Source organism: Macrobrachium rosenbergii, chromosome 48 (assembly GCF_040412425.1).
Source record: "Macrobrachium rosenbergii isolate ZJJX-2024 chromosome 48, ASM4041242v1, whole genome shotgun sequence".
Lineage (NCBI taxonomy): Eukaryota > Metazoa > Arthropoda > Malacostraca > Decapoda > Palaemonidae > Macrobrachium > Macrobrachium rosenbergii.
This window is the reverse complement of record NC_089788.1, coordinates 62,062,088-62,075,812: the sequence shown is the minus strand read 5'-3', so window position 1 is coordinate 62,075,812 and position 13,725 is coordinate 62,062,088. Positions and strand designations below refer to the sequence as shown.

Here is a 13,725-nt window from a genome sequence, read left to right as displayed (position 1 = left end):
TCAGGTTGAGGGAGTTTTGTTGCTGTTCCTCAGGGTCCGTTTGAGGGTCAGAGTGAGCCCCTTAGTCCTCTTCCCCCATTTCGGAGGAATCGAGTTCTTTGGACGTGTTCCTTTAGGCTAGTCGCCTTCTTATCCCCTGCTCGTTCCCTGCTGGCTCTCGGCACAAAATTTCTCTCCCTGTTGGTTACTCCTCTCCTTTTGCACCCCTCTCTCCCTCCTAACCTATGCTAGGTTTGGATTTATTAGGCTACGCCTAGGAGATGTTGGGCTTTGGGCTGTGTAGCTCCCTGGAGTAGGCTTCCCTTCCAAGTTCATTGGGAAGGAAGGTTGCAGTTGAGCGGTATCATGTTCTCCTTGTCTCCTCTCCCCTTCTGGTAGCCTACTCCTCCCCACTACCTGCCCCCCCTCAGCCTTGCGACTCGTGCGGGTGACGCTAGATGGCGTTTTCTCCGAGTCAGGGACTTCTCCTATTGGTTGAGGGATTCGCTCCCTCCCATGACGTCCCCAGCTTCGCTGTGGTGGGGTGGGTGGTTCGATTGCTCGAGCGTGTTCAGATCCTGTCTCGCCTCTCGTCTCCCCATCGAGCTGCGAAGTTTGGGTTTAGGTGTGGCCCCGCCGTATATTATGAACATTGATCCTTTACCCATTCGCTTCTCCAGCGGGGAGATAGGTGTGAGATGGTTCTATGTAACGCTAGCATACAGACTCCCCCGGTCTCCGGAGGGTTACAATCATTGTTAATTTTGTTTATTGTTATTATTATTATTATTATTTTGTTCTACCATATACGTGATTCCGGTCCCACACCTGGGGGCTCCGCCGTTAATTTTCTGGCAGCCCTTATGGTTGGTTCCTGGTTTCTCGTTCCTTCATTCCCCGGAGTCCTCCGGGGTATGAATCCTTAAACTTCCGCTCGATGCATTTAAAGCTTATTGGCCCAGTTTAAATTGGTAGTTCTTCTACACCGGAGTATTCCGGTTGTAGTTGAGTTTCCCGGCCTTGCCGGCTTTATTTTGCTTAGAGTGTGAGGTTCATATACTGTTACCTTTACAGACTGTTCGTTGTGAGGAGCCGGGGTGTACCGCCTCCCTTCAACAACCCTACGGGCACGTGGTGTGCGGACCCACGCGGGTTGTGCGGTCCGGCCAGACGACCTGGTTGTTTGGCACCCGATGGCTGTGAGGTTTGCTTCGCTCTCTCCTCAACCATCCAAGACGAGTCGGTAAGTGAAAGTCTTCTTTCCTCCTGTCCATGCTCCTCATACGTTACGTTGGTTATATCCTCCGTCGGTCTTTGCATTCCTGACTAACCACAGGTTTCCTTGCAGGCGGATGAAACTTCCAAGAAGTCTGCCTTGGAATCCCTCCGGGCCTGGGTGGCTGGGTTCGGCAGGAATGTTCCGTCGGGGAAGCCCTACGTCCTCGACGCCAGGTTGAGGGACCTGCTTTACCCCGGCGCACGGGTGGCCGCAGCAGTTCCAGAAGAACTTGCCACCCCTATTATCCAGCAGATCCTTGATGTGACCCAGCCACCTCAAGTGGACATTTTGTACGCCGAGGTCTCGGAGGATGTTGCCGCACTAAATCTCGACTTGGAACCTATGAATACGGAGCAGGACCAGGTGGTAAGTGGAGAGGTAAGTGAGGATGTTGGGGCGGGCCCCTCTTTGTTTAACTCCCCTGATTCATCTATGTCATCTTTTTCAGGTTTTGTGAAGTCTTCTTCGTTGGGTGATAGAGCTCCGTCTGCTATCCCCAAGTTGAAGACTTCATGGAAGGCGAAGGGCTATAAGTCCTCGACTTCTAAGAAGGCATTGCCCTTCCCCCCGTCGAAGGCTAAGGTCCCAGGACCGGTAGCCTCCGGGAGTAAGTCTAGCTCCTCCGGCAAGGGCGCGAGTAAGAGGGCGGCAAAACCAAGCCCTCCTCCCCAGCCTCTTTTTGACGCACAAGCCCTGGCCACTGAACTGTACAAACAGTTCACGCAGGATCTAGACTCGAGATTTGAGAAGATCTCAGAAAAGTTTGCCACTTATGACAGTGTACTGGAAGGTTTGGCTCGCCAACCTAAAGCCGAACCGCAGTACTCTATCCCCGACACTGCGGACCTCCCGCCGTTTGATGTCGGAAACCCTTGGCGGTTCGCACTCCGGGCCATCCAACATGATGGCAAACTCACCTTAGACGGTCTGGGCACGAGACGGTTGGAGGAGTTGGAGTTCTTCCCCCCCGATCTCTTGCCCCCTTATCCTGGCCGTGAGGCTTACCGAAGAAGCCTGGATTGGTCAGACAAGGTTCCTAGGGAAACTGTCATCATCCCTAGAGACCAAGCCCAGTCGGCTCTCCTGCGCACTCTGACGGAGTGGCAGGCAGTGAACACAAAATTGACCCCTTTCAAGGGCAATTTCACGATGTTCACCCTAGGTGAAGATCTTCCCACTCCTTGTATGGACAAAATTGCTCTGGCCACGACCCGAGCATGCCTCGATGGGAACCCCTTTCCTCAATTGAGGGAAACAGACCCTACTTCCTGGTATTCCCAGGAAGTAACGAGTTCTGGGTGGGCGCCCGTCCACTTTCACTGTAGGCAAGCTGGACCCTCTTTGCGCTTCCACGCAGTTTAGCGAGCAACTCCCTAAGCTGCCGGAATCATTGTTAAAGGCGGAGTTTGAGACCCGGACTAAGTTAGCCCGGTCCTTGAGCTCCGGCTGTCTTACTGAGGCTACTGCCGTCTCCGGCTCGGACGAGCCTTTTTCCAGGTCCTGGCTAAGTCTTTCCTGGCGACCTTCCAGTTAGACTTGCATGAGTTTGTTATGGCTAGGCTGGAATGTAGAAAATTTATTTTTGCTGACGCTACAATCCGCCACGAGCCTAACAAGCTCATTAAAAGTTCAATCTGGGGACCTAACCTCTTCCCTGAAGGAGAGGTTACATCCGTCATGTCCGAAGCTACACGGGCCAATCAGAGTCTTCACGCTCGGTGGGGAATTCCCACTTATAAGCGCAAGACCCCAGAATCGGCCAGCCCCAGACGAGAGGAGGAAAAAGGTTCAGGAGACATAAGAGGCCTCATCAGGCGATGGTTCAAGCCGTCCCCGGTCTCGGCAGTGGCCCAGCCATCTACCTCTAAGTCCCAACCCCAGCAGTATGTTTTGGTTCAACCAGCGGCGCCCTCCTATGTATCCTCACCAGCATACAACCCCACATATGAAGGCCGTGGATTTTTTCACGGCCTCAATAGGGTGGCAAGGGGAGGAAGGGCAAGGCCCCTACAGAGGAAAATCTAACACCACCCCAAGGGGGAGAGGACGTGGTAGAGGGAACAAACCCGCTCCCTCCCACTGAGAAAACGCAGGTAGGCGGTCGCCTGTATTGGTTCAGGGACCAATGGACCTTCAGCCCTTGGGCACACAGCATTGTGTCCAAGGGACTGGGGTGGAGCTGGATCAAGAATCCTCCCCTCTAAACAGATTTTACCAGCCACCCACATCAATCCTACAGGATTATGTAAAAGGATTGCTCAACAAACGAGCAATAAAGAAAGCAAGGCACCTAAAATTTCAAGGCAGGCTATTCACTGTTCCCAAAAAAGACTCCGATCAGCAAAGAGTGATCCTGGATCTGTCGCGTCTAAATCTCTACATAAAATGCGACAAGTTTCGCATGCTTACGGTAGCTCAGGTCCGGACTCTACTTCGCGTGGAGCCGTCACCACCTCTATCGATCTTTCAGACGCTTATTATCACGTCCCAGTTGCGCGGAACTTCTCTCAGTTCCTCGGTTTCAGACTCGGGAACCAAGCCTACTCCTTCAGGGTCATGCCCTTCGGTCTGAACATTGCACCCAGGATATTCACCAAGCTGGCGGATATGGTAGTACAGCAGCTCCGGTCCCAAGGAATCTATTGTGAAACCAAAATACATGATAGTCGTACTTCCATTTTGGAGTTCTATTTTGAATTTCTTTGGTAGTGTCATACAAGCTACTGTGGATACTTTGATAAAGTTTCCACAGTAACTTATACCTCTATGTATATACACATCAGTTATTGTATAAGGATGCATTCACCAACTTCTTCACTGTTACAAAAACAAACTTTTAAGAAGCACTAAAATAAAATCTGTACAAACAATAACTTGGAACAGACAAGCATATAAGAAGAACCTCTGAGGAGCCTATCTTCAGGAACATACAAATAACAGCCTATTCTATAGGAAATTTTTCATGATCGTTTTAATATATCAGAGAGTAGTCAATTACTCATTGGTCTTGAACATCTTTGGTTTCCTCTGCTGCTTACTCCTGTGATTTTTCAGGTAGCTATGTTTACTGAGTCAGGCAATACGTAATCTTCGGTGCCTTTTTTGTCTGGTGTGATTCATCAGTAGATCTGGCAATTTTTTCTTGAACTAGCAAATGCATTACAAACGAGAGGCCAACTGACTATCACCTAATATGTTCGACTTATGCATGCAGTTTTAGTTCTTCGTTGGGCAAGTGGGTTCCATTTTCAGCTAGCACTCTGCTAGCTGCGAGTTCAAATCTCCGAGCGGCCAATGAAGAATAAGAGGACTTTATTTCTGGTGATAGAAATTCATTTCCCATTATAATGTGGTTCAGATTCCACATTAAGCTGTAGGTCCTTTTGCTAGGTGACCAGCTGGTTCTTAGCCACGTAAAATAAATCCAATCCTTCGGGCCAGCCCTAGGAGAGCTGTTAATCAGCTCAGTGGTCTGGTTAAACTAAGGTATACTTAACTTTTTTTTTAGTACAGAGCTCACTCATCCAATCTGAGGAGGAGAATGACAAAAGCAACACTATTTGAAGTGTTATTTAAATGTAAATGTAAATTACTATAAGTCTGGAAAAATCCTGTTGAAGACCATCCTCAAGTGTCAGCAATGTCAGCGGACAGACTATGAAGTACACTCATAGTTTTCAATAATGAAATGCTATATGAACACAGTTCTGACTGTGAGATCCTTGAGAACTTTTCTTCTTAAGAGATTAATAAGAGCTTTTTACATCTATTTAATAAGATGTTATTTCACTGTGGAGGTCTTTTGAGACAGGACCTCTCTCCAAGTTCTAGAACAAGTACCTGAAATACTCAACACAGTAAGATACAAGCCCCTATGTGACATATCCTAGATACTGCTGAAGAGTATTCTAAAAGTAGATACCAATAATTTTTTTCTTCCTATTAACCCTTAAACACCGAGCCTCTATTTACAAAAACGTCTCCCGTATGCCGGCAGCGTTCGGGAGTTAGCGCTGAAGTGGAAAAAATTTTTTTTCAAAAAATCACAGCACGCTTAGTTTTTAAGATTAAGAGTTCATTTTTGGCTCCTTTTTTTGTCATTGCCTGAAGTTTAGTATGCAACCATCAGAAATGAAAAAAAATATTATCATATATAAATATTGAAATATATGACAGCGCAAAAAAAAATTTTTCATATATAATTTTATACAAATCGCGCTGTGAGCAAAACGGTTAAAGCTAACGGGTTATTTTTTTTTCTTTGTATTGTACACTAAATTGCGATGATTTTGGTATATAACAAATTGTAAAACGATCAAAGCAACACAGAGAAAATATTATCACAAAATGATGCATAAATTAAACGCTTCGGACATAAAAAATTTTTTTTCAAAAATTCACCATAAATCGAAATATTGTGCTAGAGACTTCCTGTTTGTTGAAAAATGAAGCTAATTGATTGAATATTACTAGACTGTAAGTGTTTTAGCTTACAATTGCAGTTTTCGACCATTTCGGTCGAGTTAAAGTTGACCGAAAGTCGAATTTTTTCTATTTATCGTGATTTATATGAAAATATTTCAAAACTGATAAAAGCTACAACCATGAGTTATTTTCTGTTGTACTGTACATGAAATTGCACACATTTTCATATATAAAAGTTCATGTAACGACTAATATAAAACGGTGCAAACATTACGACACGTGACGAAAGAATTTCCGAGATGTTCGGCCGAGTTACTGCGCGGACGTAAGGAAAATATTTTTATAAAAAATTCACCATAAATCGAAATATTGTGCTAGAGACTTCCAATTTATTGCAAAATGAAGGTAAATGATTGAATATTACTAGAATGTAAGAGTTTTAGCTTACAATTGCATTTTTTGACCATTTCGGTTGAGTTAAAGTTGACTGAAGGTTGAAATTTTGGCAGTTATCGTGATTTATGTGAAAATATTTCAAAACTGATAAAAGCTACAACTATGAGCTATTTTCTGTTGTATTCTACATGAAATTGCGCACATTTTCATATATAAAAGTTTATGTAACGACTAATGTAAAACGATGCAAACATTACGACAACGTGTGAAAGAATTTCTGAGATGTTCGCCAAGTTACCATGGCGCAGAGCGTAAGGAAAAAGTTTTTTTCAGAAATTCACCATAAATCGAAATATTGTGCTAGAGACTTCCAGTTTGTTGCAAAATGAAGGTACATGATTGAATATTACTAGAATGTAAGAGTTTTAGCTTATAATTGCATTTTTGACCATTTCGGTCGAGTTAAAGTTGACCGAAGGTTGAAATTTTGGCAGTTATCGTGATTTATATGAAAATATTTCAAAACTGATAAAAGCTACAACCATGAGTTATTTTCTGTTGTATTCTACATGAAACTGCGCACATTTCCATATATAAAACTTTATGTAACGACTAATATAAAACGGTGCAAACATTACGACAACGTGATGAAAGAATTTCTGGTGCGGACGTAAGGAAAAAGTTTTTTTCAAAAATTCACCATAAATCAAAATATTGTGCTAGAGACTTCCAATTTGTTGCAAAATGAAGGTAAATGATTGAATATTACTAGAATGTAAGAGTTTTAGCTTGCAATTGCGTTTTTTGACCATTTCGGTCGAGTCAAAGTTGACCGAAGGTTGAAATTTTGGCAGTTATCGTGGTTTATATGAAAATATTTCCAAACTGATAAAAGCTACAACCATGGGTTGTATTTTGCTGTATTTTACATGAAATTGCACACATTTTCATATATAAAACTTTATGTAACGGCTAATATAAAACAGTGCAAAAATTACGACAAAATGACCAAAGAATTTCTAAAATTTTAGGCCGAGTTACCGCGCGGGCATAAGGAAAAAGTTTTTTTTAAAAATTCACCATAAATCGAAATATTGTGCTAGAGACTTCCAATTTGTTGCAAAATGAAGGTACATGATTGAATATTACTAGAATGTAAGAGTTTTAGCTTACAATTGCGTTTTTCGACCATTTCGGTCGAGTCAAAGTTGACCGAAGGTTGAAATTTTTTGTAGTCGACATACGGTACGTCCACTTGGCACCCAACAGACAATTTTAGTCGACGTATGATACGTCCAGTAGGCATTTAAGGGTTAATAGTAAATGCATAGAGATAAAAATAAAGGTAAATATGTGGATAACCTCCAAGCATGAAGGTTTACTGCCTAGCAGTTCATATGGAAAACTTGCAAAGAAGTTGATTCAGAAACTGGGCAAATCAGGAGGTTGATCAGAATATATATAAGATCAGTGATGAACCATACTTTACAGTGGCAACTTTGGAAGATTATGGTATTTCTTACTGGGAGAATCTGAAACAATAACTTCTCCAGCAATTAAAAGTTGTCGAGAAGATACGTTTCCCATGCCCAGTAAAAAAACTCCACAGCTACCTTACATAGTCTCTGATTGAGTTCTTTTAGTTTTTCAAAGCATGAAATTGTTATTAAATTATCTTACATTATAGTTAGTTAGCTGAGGAAGACTTACACACCTAACAGCTGAAGAAATTTTACTTGCTGTCTAACTAACAGTTCACTTGTTTCTAACTGGGATTCAGAAGTTAGTCTCTACCTATACCATCAATAAAAGATTTCATAAAGTAAAAGGCATGATGTTTGTATGAAAGCATAAAGTGTTTGTTGTTTTATAAGTACTCCTGTATATCCCGCTAAGGAATTATTATGCTGTACCAGGGCAATGTTATTTAATTGCTAACATACTCATATGGTAACACTGCAAGATTCAGATAAACAATTTTGCAAATTGGTGAAATTATCAAATTAGAAGAATAATAAATACCTTGCTGAGTTTTGATGACCGGCTGCTAATGAAGAAGGTTCCACTGCGAGCTGTAAATATATGATAAGGTTACTAATATCAGAAAAAAGGCAATGGAAAAGAATGCAAAACAAAGAAGGCAAACACTGTAACAAAACAACACCTGTCCTATACTGTTTTCTTGAATATATACTTTTTAAATATTTAGGTTGTTAACAATACCATCTGCTATTATCAAGTTAGCTAAACTGTATTACAGTTATGCAGAAAAAGAAAAGCAAATTCCAATTTTTAAGATAATCAAAATATTAGGTTCCACATTTGTTGTTAAAACATCTCAAACATTTTTTACATTAGAATATTGCAACTGTGGACACCAGCAAAATTGGGTCTGACATGATACTTACTAAAATGAACTTCTTAGAGAGGTCAGAAGTGTATGCTATTTGAGAGTGCATGACAAAAGCAAGCTGGGTGGGGAATGATGTTTAGCAACACGTATGAATGATGGAGATGAAAAGCTTTACTTATCATGGAATGTTTCTCACAAATAATCTTTGTGATAGCCTTTGTCTCAAGCATCTTATCTTGGACATCCATTGTGAATGTCCTGTGATATCCATTAACTGTGTTGCTTGAAATTCTCTTTCAACCCAAAGACCTATACTGAGCATCTTTTGTGATTATAATGTACTTATGTTTTTTGTCATCAGCTTGTGCATATCTCTGTTATGACTATACAATGTCACCTACAACAATGTTGTAATTTATGTTAAGTGTCATTAAGTGTAATTCACCTGTTTTTACATAAATTTAGGCTAAAATCTGATCTTTTTATTAGCTAAATGGTTTACCTAGTGCATTATTAATTTTTTATTAAGCACTGTTATTAGTAACATCCTTACCCTATGCTACACCTGAAGACTGACACTATACAGTTTCCATTAATGGGCACACTAAACTTCCCAAGTTGTTATTTAGAACTTCTATTGTGTTCTATGATGGAAACATTATACATCAAGACAATATTTCGTACAGTAAAGCAATGACAATGCTGGACTTTTCAGACTGAGTGCTGCATTATCACATACTGCGCAAACATTACATGCAGAGCTGCAGAGAAAACAAAACATATGAAGCTCTAGTAGCCAAAGTTTCTAACCAGCATGATTATTGAAATACATCACCACAGTTTTACTTACTGTTGCTACCAACTTTGAGAGTATGCTATACTGTATATGCCTATGTAAACACTTTACAAAGGGTTAGAAGCATAAATTTTATTGCCGAAACAATTCTTGGCTTTTGACCAATATTTCTGAACCTATGCCAAGTCTAAAGGAAGCCCAATTTATGCCACTGTACTTCCATTTTTATAAATATGATTTGTATAATGCTTGTTTTTCTTTCTAAGAGATATTAGGTTTGGATTTTAGACACTGAATGATTAATTTTAAAAGTTACCTAATAAATAATTTACCTTCTACTTCTCAATAAATATTAATGAATAAGCCTCAATAGCTATGCAAAACATACTTTTCTTCCAATACTTCAATTCTATTTAGCTTTCTGAAAATCTATACTCTCCTTATAAACATAACAAACACAAGTGAGTATCTATAATGATTCTACAAACAGCTGTGCGCCACAAAAAAAAGAAAAACAATTAACTTGCTACAAGACAGCAGTGTGTACATCTCTGATATTCTGGGCTCCCTAAACAGCCTATTAGGAATCTTACAATCGTCATCATCAGCATAATAAATAATTAAATGGAACTTACTGGGATACACAGAAATTTTAAGGAATTTAAGGGCATTCAAAAAGGTTAGGGAAGTACTTTATTCCAAACATCTCTAAGGTTTACCTAAAAATAAAATTAATTCAGTCCTTTATCCAATTATTACAAAACAGTTATTTATAGTATTTTTACCTGTGCTACAGAAAATACCACCAGTCTAAGTCTCCATCTCTAGTAACTCAAAATAACGACAAGCCTTCCATTCAATTTATTTATTGGCAAACATCAAACTACAAACTCTTTCCATGATATAGCATTATATTCTTACCATTTGCCACCATCCCAGCACGTTTTTGTAAGACTATTGAAATAAATAAGAAGGAAAAAATGATTTCACATGACAATAAAAATAGGATTCTAAAGACTTCAAACAAATATTAAACAATTAAACTAAAAAGCTCTTATGAGAGCAGAACCAGAAAATATTAACTTAAAATTCCTATGTGAGCTCATACACAACACAGAATCATAGTCTCTTTTTTTGCTCTAACCTTTTCACACAGAGGGGACTACTGGACCCTTATCAATGAATTCATCAGCTGCCACTCCACCTTGAAAGAATCATATTTCCCTCAAAACACTTTTGGGAATATTGTGATATTCTTTAACCTTCTGACACTTGTTACTATTACAACTAAAGTATTCCAGAACTTTGCTGAAAAACTGAAACTTCCTTACTGACACCAAATTTCCTTACTAAAACAAGTGAATGTTTCTTCATGATAATTCCAATCTCCAAATACATGCAGTACTAAATAAGGTTCAATTTTAGTATAAACAAACAACTAGGAGGAGGATTGACAGCCTTTTTTTTTAGTTTTTATCTAACACCCTTTTCATATATTTACATAAGGAGGTTAGTAAGTCCTGTACACGTTTTTTTTTAAACATGTAAATAACGTCAAAACAATTTCTATGACACATTTACTGGCTTATACGTTTAGCTACGTACCTACACCTTCTAATTTTTCATTTGTTTTTGTTGCTTGGAAATAAAGGGAAGATAAGATACTAAACCGGACCCAAAATATCTTTGAAAATTTCATTTTTAATTAGTAGTGAACTACAAAATATTGCTGTAACCACCAAAAATAGGAAGACAAAAATGTTGACTCCCCCCAAAAAAGCATCAAAAGCACCTAAAAATCAATACTAATCGTTATAAAACACCACTGCTTAAAAACAAGGTTATGCTTATCTCCTGCTTAACAAACTGACTGATAAATAATATATAATAATTATACAATCAGAAAGTCAATATAACATGCATTGTTAAAAAGTCAATAACCTCTTGATTATCTACCTAGTTTAATAACAACCAACCAGACCATTCTGTTACTATTTCACTAGTCAATAAAATCCTAACAAAAACCAAATCACACTGTACTAGAATGGAAGGTTTGTGACCCAAAATATAAAATGAAAGTAATAATTACATGGTCAGACTATTGTGTCTGGAAAAATGAAAAGTACAGAATGATGACACCTATTTTTAAAAAATATTCCTATTACAATACCTGATCCAATATTGAATTCCTTTCCAGACATTATGTGATGCAGAAGATTCTTCATTTCAAATGGAGAAAGGTTCAGGAGGTGATCTGAAGCCACATCTGGGGCACACTTGATAGTACGAGCCAACTCGGATGCCATCACCTGTAGCATGCATAATTATCCTTCACAAACAGAACTCAAAGACACTTGCAATGGGTCCCACAAGGACTACTACGGTATATTTCATATACTTCTATGTCTATTGACAGGAAAACAATACAGTACTTGGCAGGATCTAGAAACTGCAACACAACAATGAAGACACATAAGCAGACATAACCATGAGAATTTAGTTTGTGCACCATTACGCAAATAACATAAAATTATATGGTTTATTCAATTCCTTGCTTACCTGTATGATGAGTCCCACCCTCAATCTTAACATCTCATGGAAGAGGCTTGGCTCTGTGCGTATAAACATAGCCAAGTACACTAATAACTCTTGTGTCAACATTGCTGTTGACTCATCTGCACCATAGGCCCGATGAATGAGTACTCTTAGTTCAGAAGCTGGTAGAGGAGCTGTGATGGTTACTTCGTTATGGGGTGGTAAACCAACTGTCACCTGCTTCTGTCGTACCAGCAGATCTGTCACTGCCTTAGCTAAGTCTTCAACCCTCTTGCCAAGCATACCTGGAATCACATAAGTAGGTATATCCAGGCACTTAATTACTGATCACTGATTATTGAAAGAAACTACTTTTTATTTCTCAGACATATACTGTAATTTACAGGTGTAAAGCATGCATTTTTCAAGCTTTATTCATAATATTCTAACACCCAGGAAAAACAAAGCCCACTGGGGAGGGGCAGATTTATACTTCAAATGATGTAATCTTTCTCTGTGATTTTTAATGAAACCAAATCTTATTCTGAATACTTGCCTGTTGCAAATCCAGTGCAACACAATAATGATTTTAATTTTCAAGTACATTAAAGGTATCTCTCTCAACAGAAAAACATATCAGTGCCTCAATTTTAATACAAAGGCTGAGGGGCAATCGATGTTCCTAATTAAAACTAGGCCTAAAATGAATTATAAAATGTGACAGTGCAAGCTGTCAGTTGTGACCACACCTCAAACCTCATAGTAAAATAAATTGAGTATAGATTCTCATAACATTACCCTGAAGGATATGTTCTTAAATGTGAAGTGAATGTGGCACCAGGACAAGTTTGTGCGCAGCCATGTAGGAAGCAAACAAATAGAATTGATGAAAAAGGTCAGAGAGCAGAAATGCACTTATTGAGAGAGAGAGAGAGAGAGAGAGAGAGAGAGAGAGAGAGAGAGAGAGACTTTCTCCTTCTTGAACAGGTATATTACAATTACAGTACATTTCTTGATTAACAAAATTTGCTGTATCCTATGAAGTCAAACTTCTAATATCTTTTTTTGTCTAAATTTATAAACAATATGTAATGAAAATAATTTTACAAATAAGTTCCCATCTCTCTATTTACTCTTTGGTAGTTTACATATTTCACTACAGAAAGGCAAATATTTCTGGAACTGTATCAACAAAACAACAAGTAAAAAGAGAATGATTAAGGAATGCTCTTCTCAAGAAGGGAAATATAATTTTCTCAAAATGTTTACAAACACACACACAGACACACAATAAAAAAATGATGTCAGTTGCACTTAGACTGCAGCAGTAGAATTCACTTGCCTGCAGTATGTCTAACTAGAGCCCAATGCTTGATGTGACAGGCCCTTTCATACAGATCCTTCAGCAAATCCTTGACAGTCACAGCTTGACCTTCAATGACTGAACCAGTCTCATGGCCAAGACCAAACTGAACCACCTGTAATTTCAGTTAAATATGTAGATCATGTTAAAAATAACTACATTTTATCTAGTAAGCAGAAATAATTATGCAAGTATTTCATATTTAAACAATGATTTATTTATAAAACTAAATTATTGTTTCTCACAAAAAACTATTAATCATATGTGACCATGTTTCTGGTTTTTGTATATCGCCAGATACAGCACTCTTCTGCCTCAATGATACAAGTATTGCTATCAGCATGGCAAATGCTCCATGTGGAGCCAAAGATACCTATCAAGTGCTTGCTTCACTTTCTGTGTAGGCTGGATATGAGGCTTAGAGATCAGTGGGGGTTCAGAAGAAAAAGCTCATTACATGAATGGTTGATTTGTATGTAAAAATAATTTTGCTTTATAAAAAATTCAGTTTGTTTCATTACAATCCCAACAATCAAAAACAATTTAGGTCAGAGGACCACGCTGCTGAATGCCCAAGAGTGGTGATGGAGACCTAAGGA

The 13,725-nt window shown here is 39.1% G+C and overlaps 1 protein-coding gene across 14 annotated transcripts in view; it reads right to left on the bottom strand.

Annotated features, from left to right (window-relative positions):
* Positions 1 to 13,725, bottom strand: part of LOC136831460 (probable phosphorylase b kinase regulatory subunit alpha) — a 239,786-nt gene that overhangs the window by 59,160 nt on the left and 166,901 nt on the right. For 6 of the 14 annotated variants that reach the window (XM_067091940.1, XM_067091949.1, XM_067091936.1 and 3 more), the window contains 5 exons: positions 13,106 to 13,241; positions 11,788 to 12,068; positions 11,399 to 11,537; positions 10,150 to 10,182; positions 8,102 to 8,151 (listed from right to left, as the gene is read on the bottom strand). In XM_067091940.1, coding sequence (XP_066948041.1) covers positions 8,102 to 8,151; positions 10,150 to 10,182; positions 11,399 to 11,537; positions 11,788 to 12,068; positions 13,106 to 13,241 — 639 coding nt within the window. The remainder of the gene's footprint in view (positions 1 to 8,101; positions 8,152 to 10,149; positions 10,183 to 11,398; positions 11,538 to 11,787; positions 12,069 to 13,105; positions 13,242 to 13,725) is intronic. The other 8 variants (XM_067091944.1, XM_067091947.1, XM_067091942.1 and 5 more) reach the window with 3 other exon arrangements.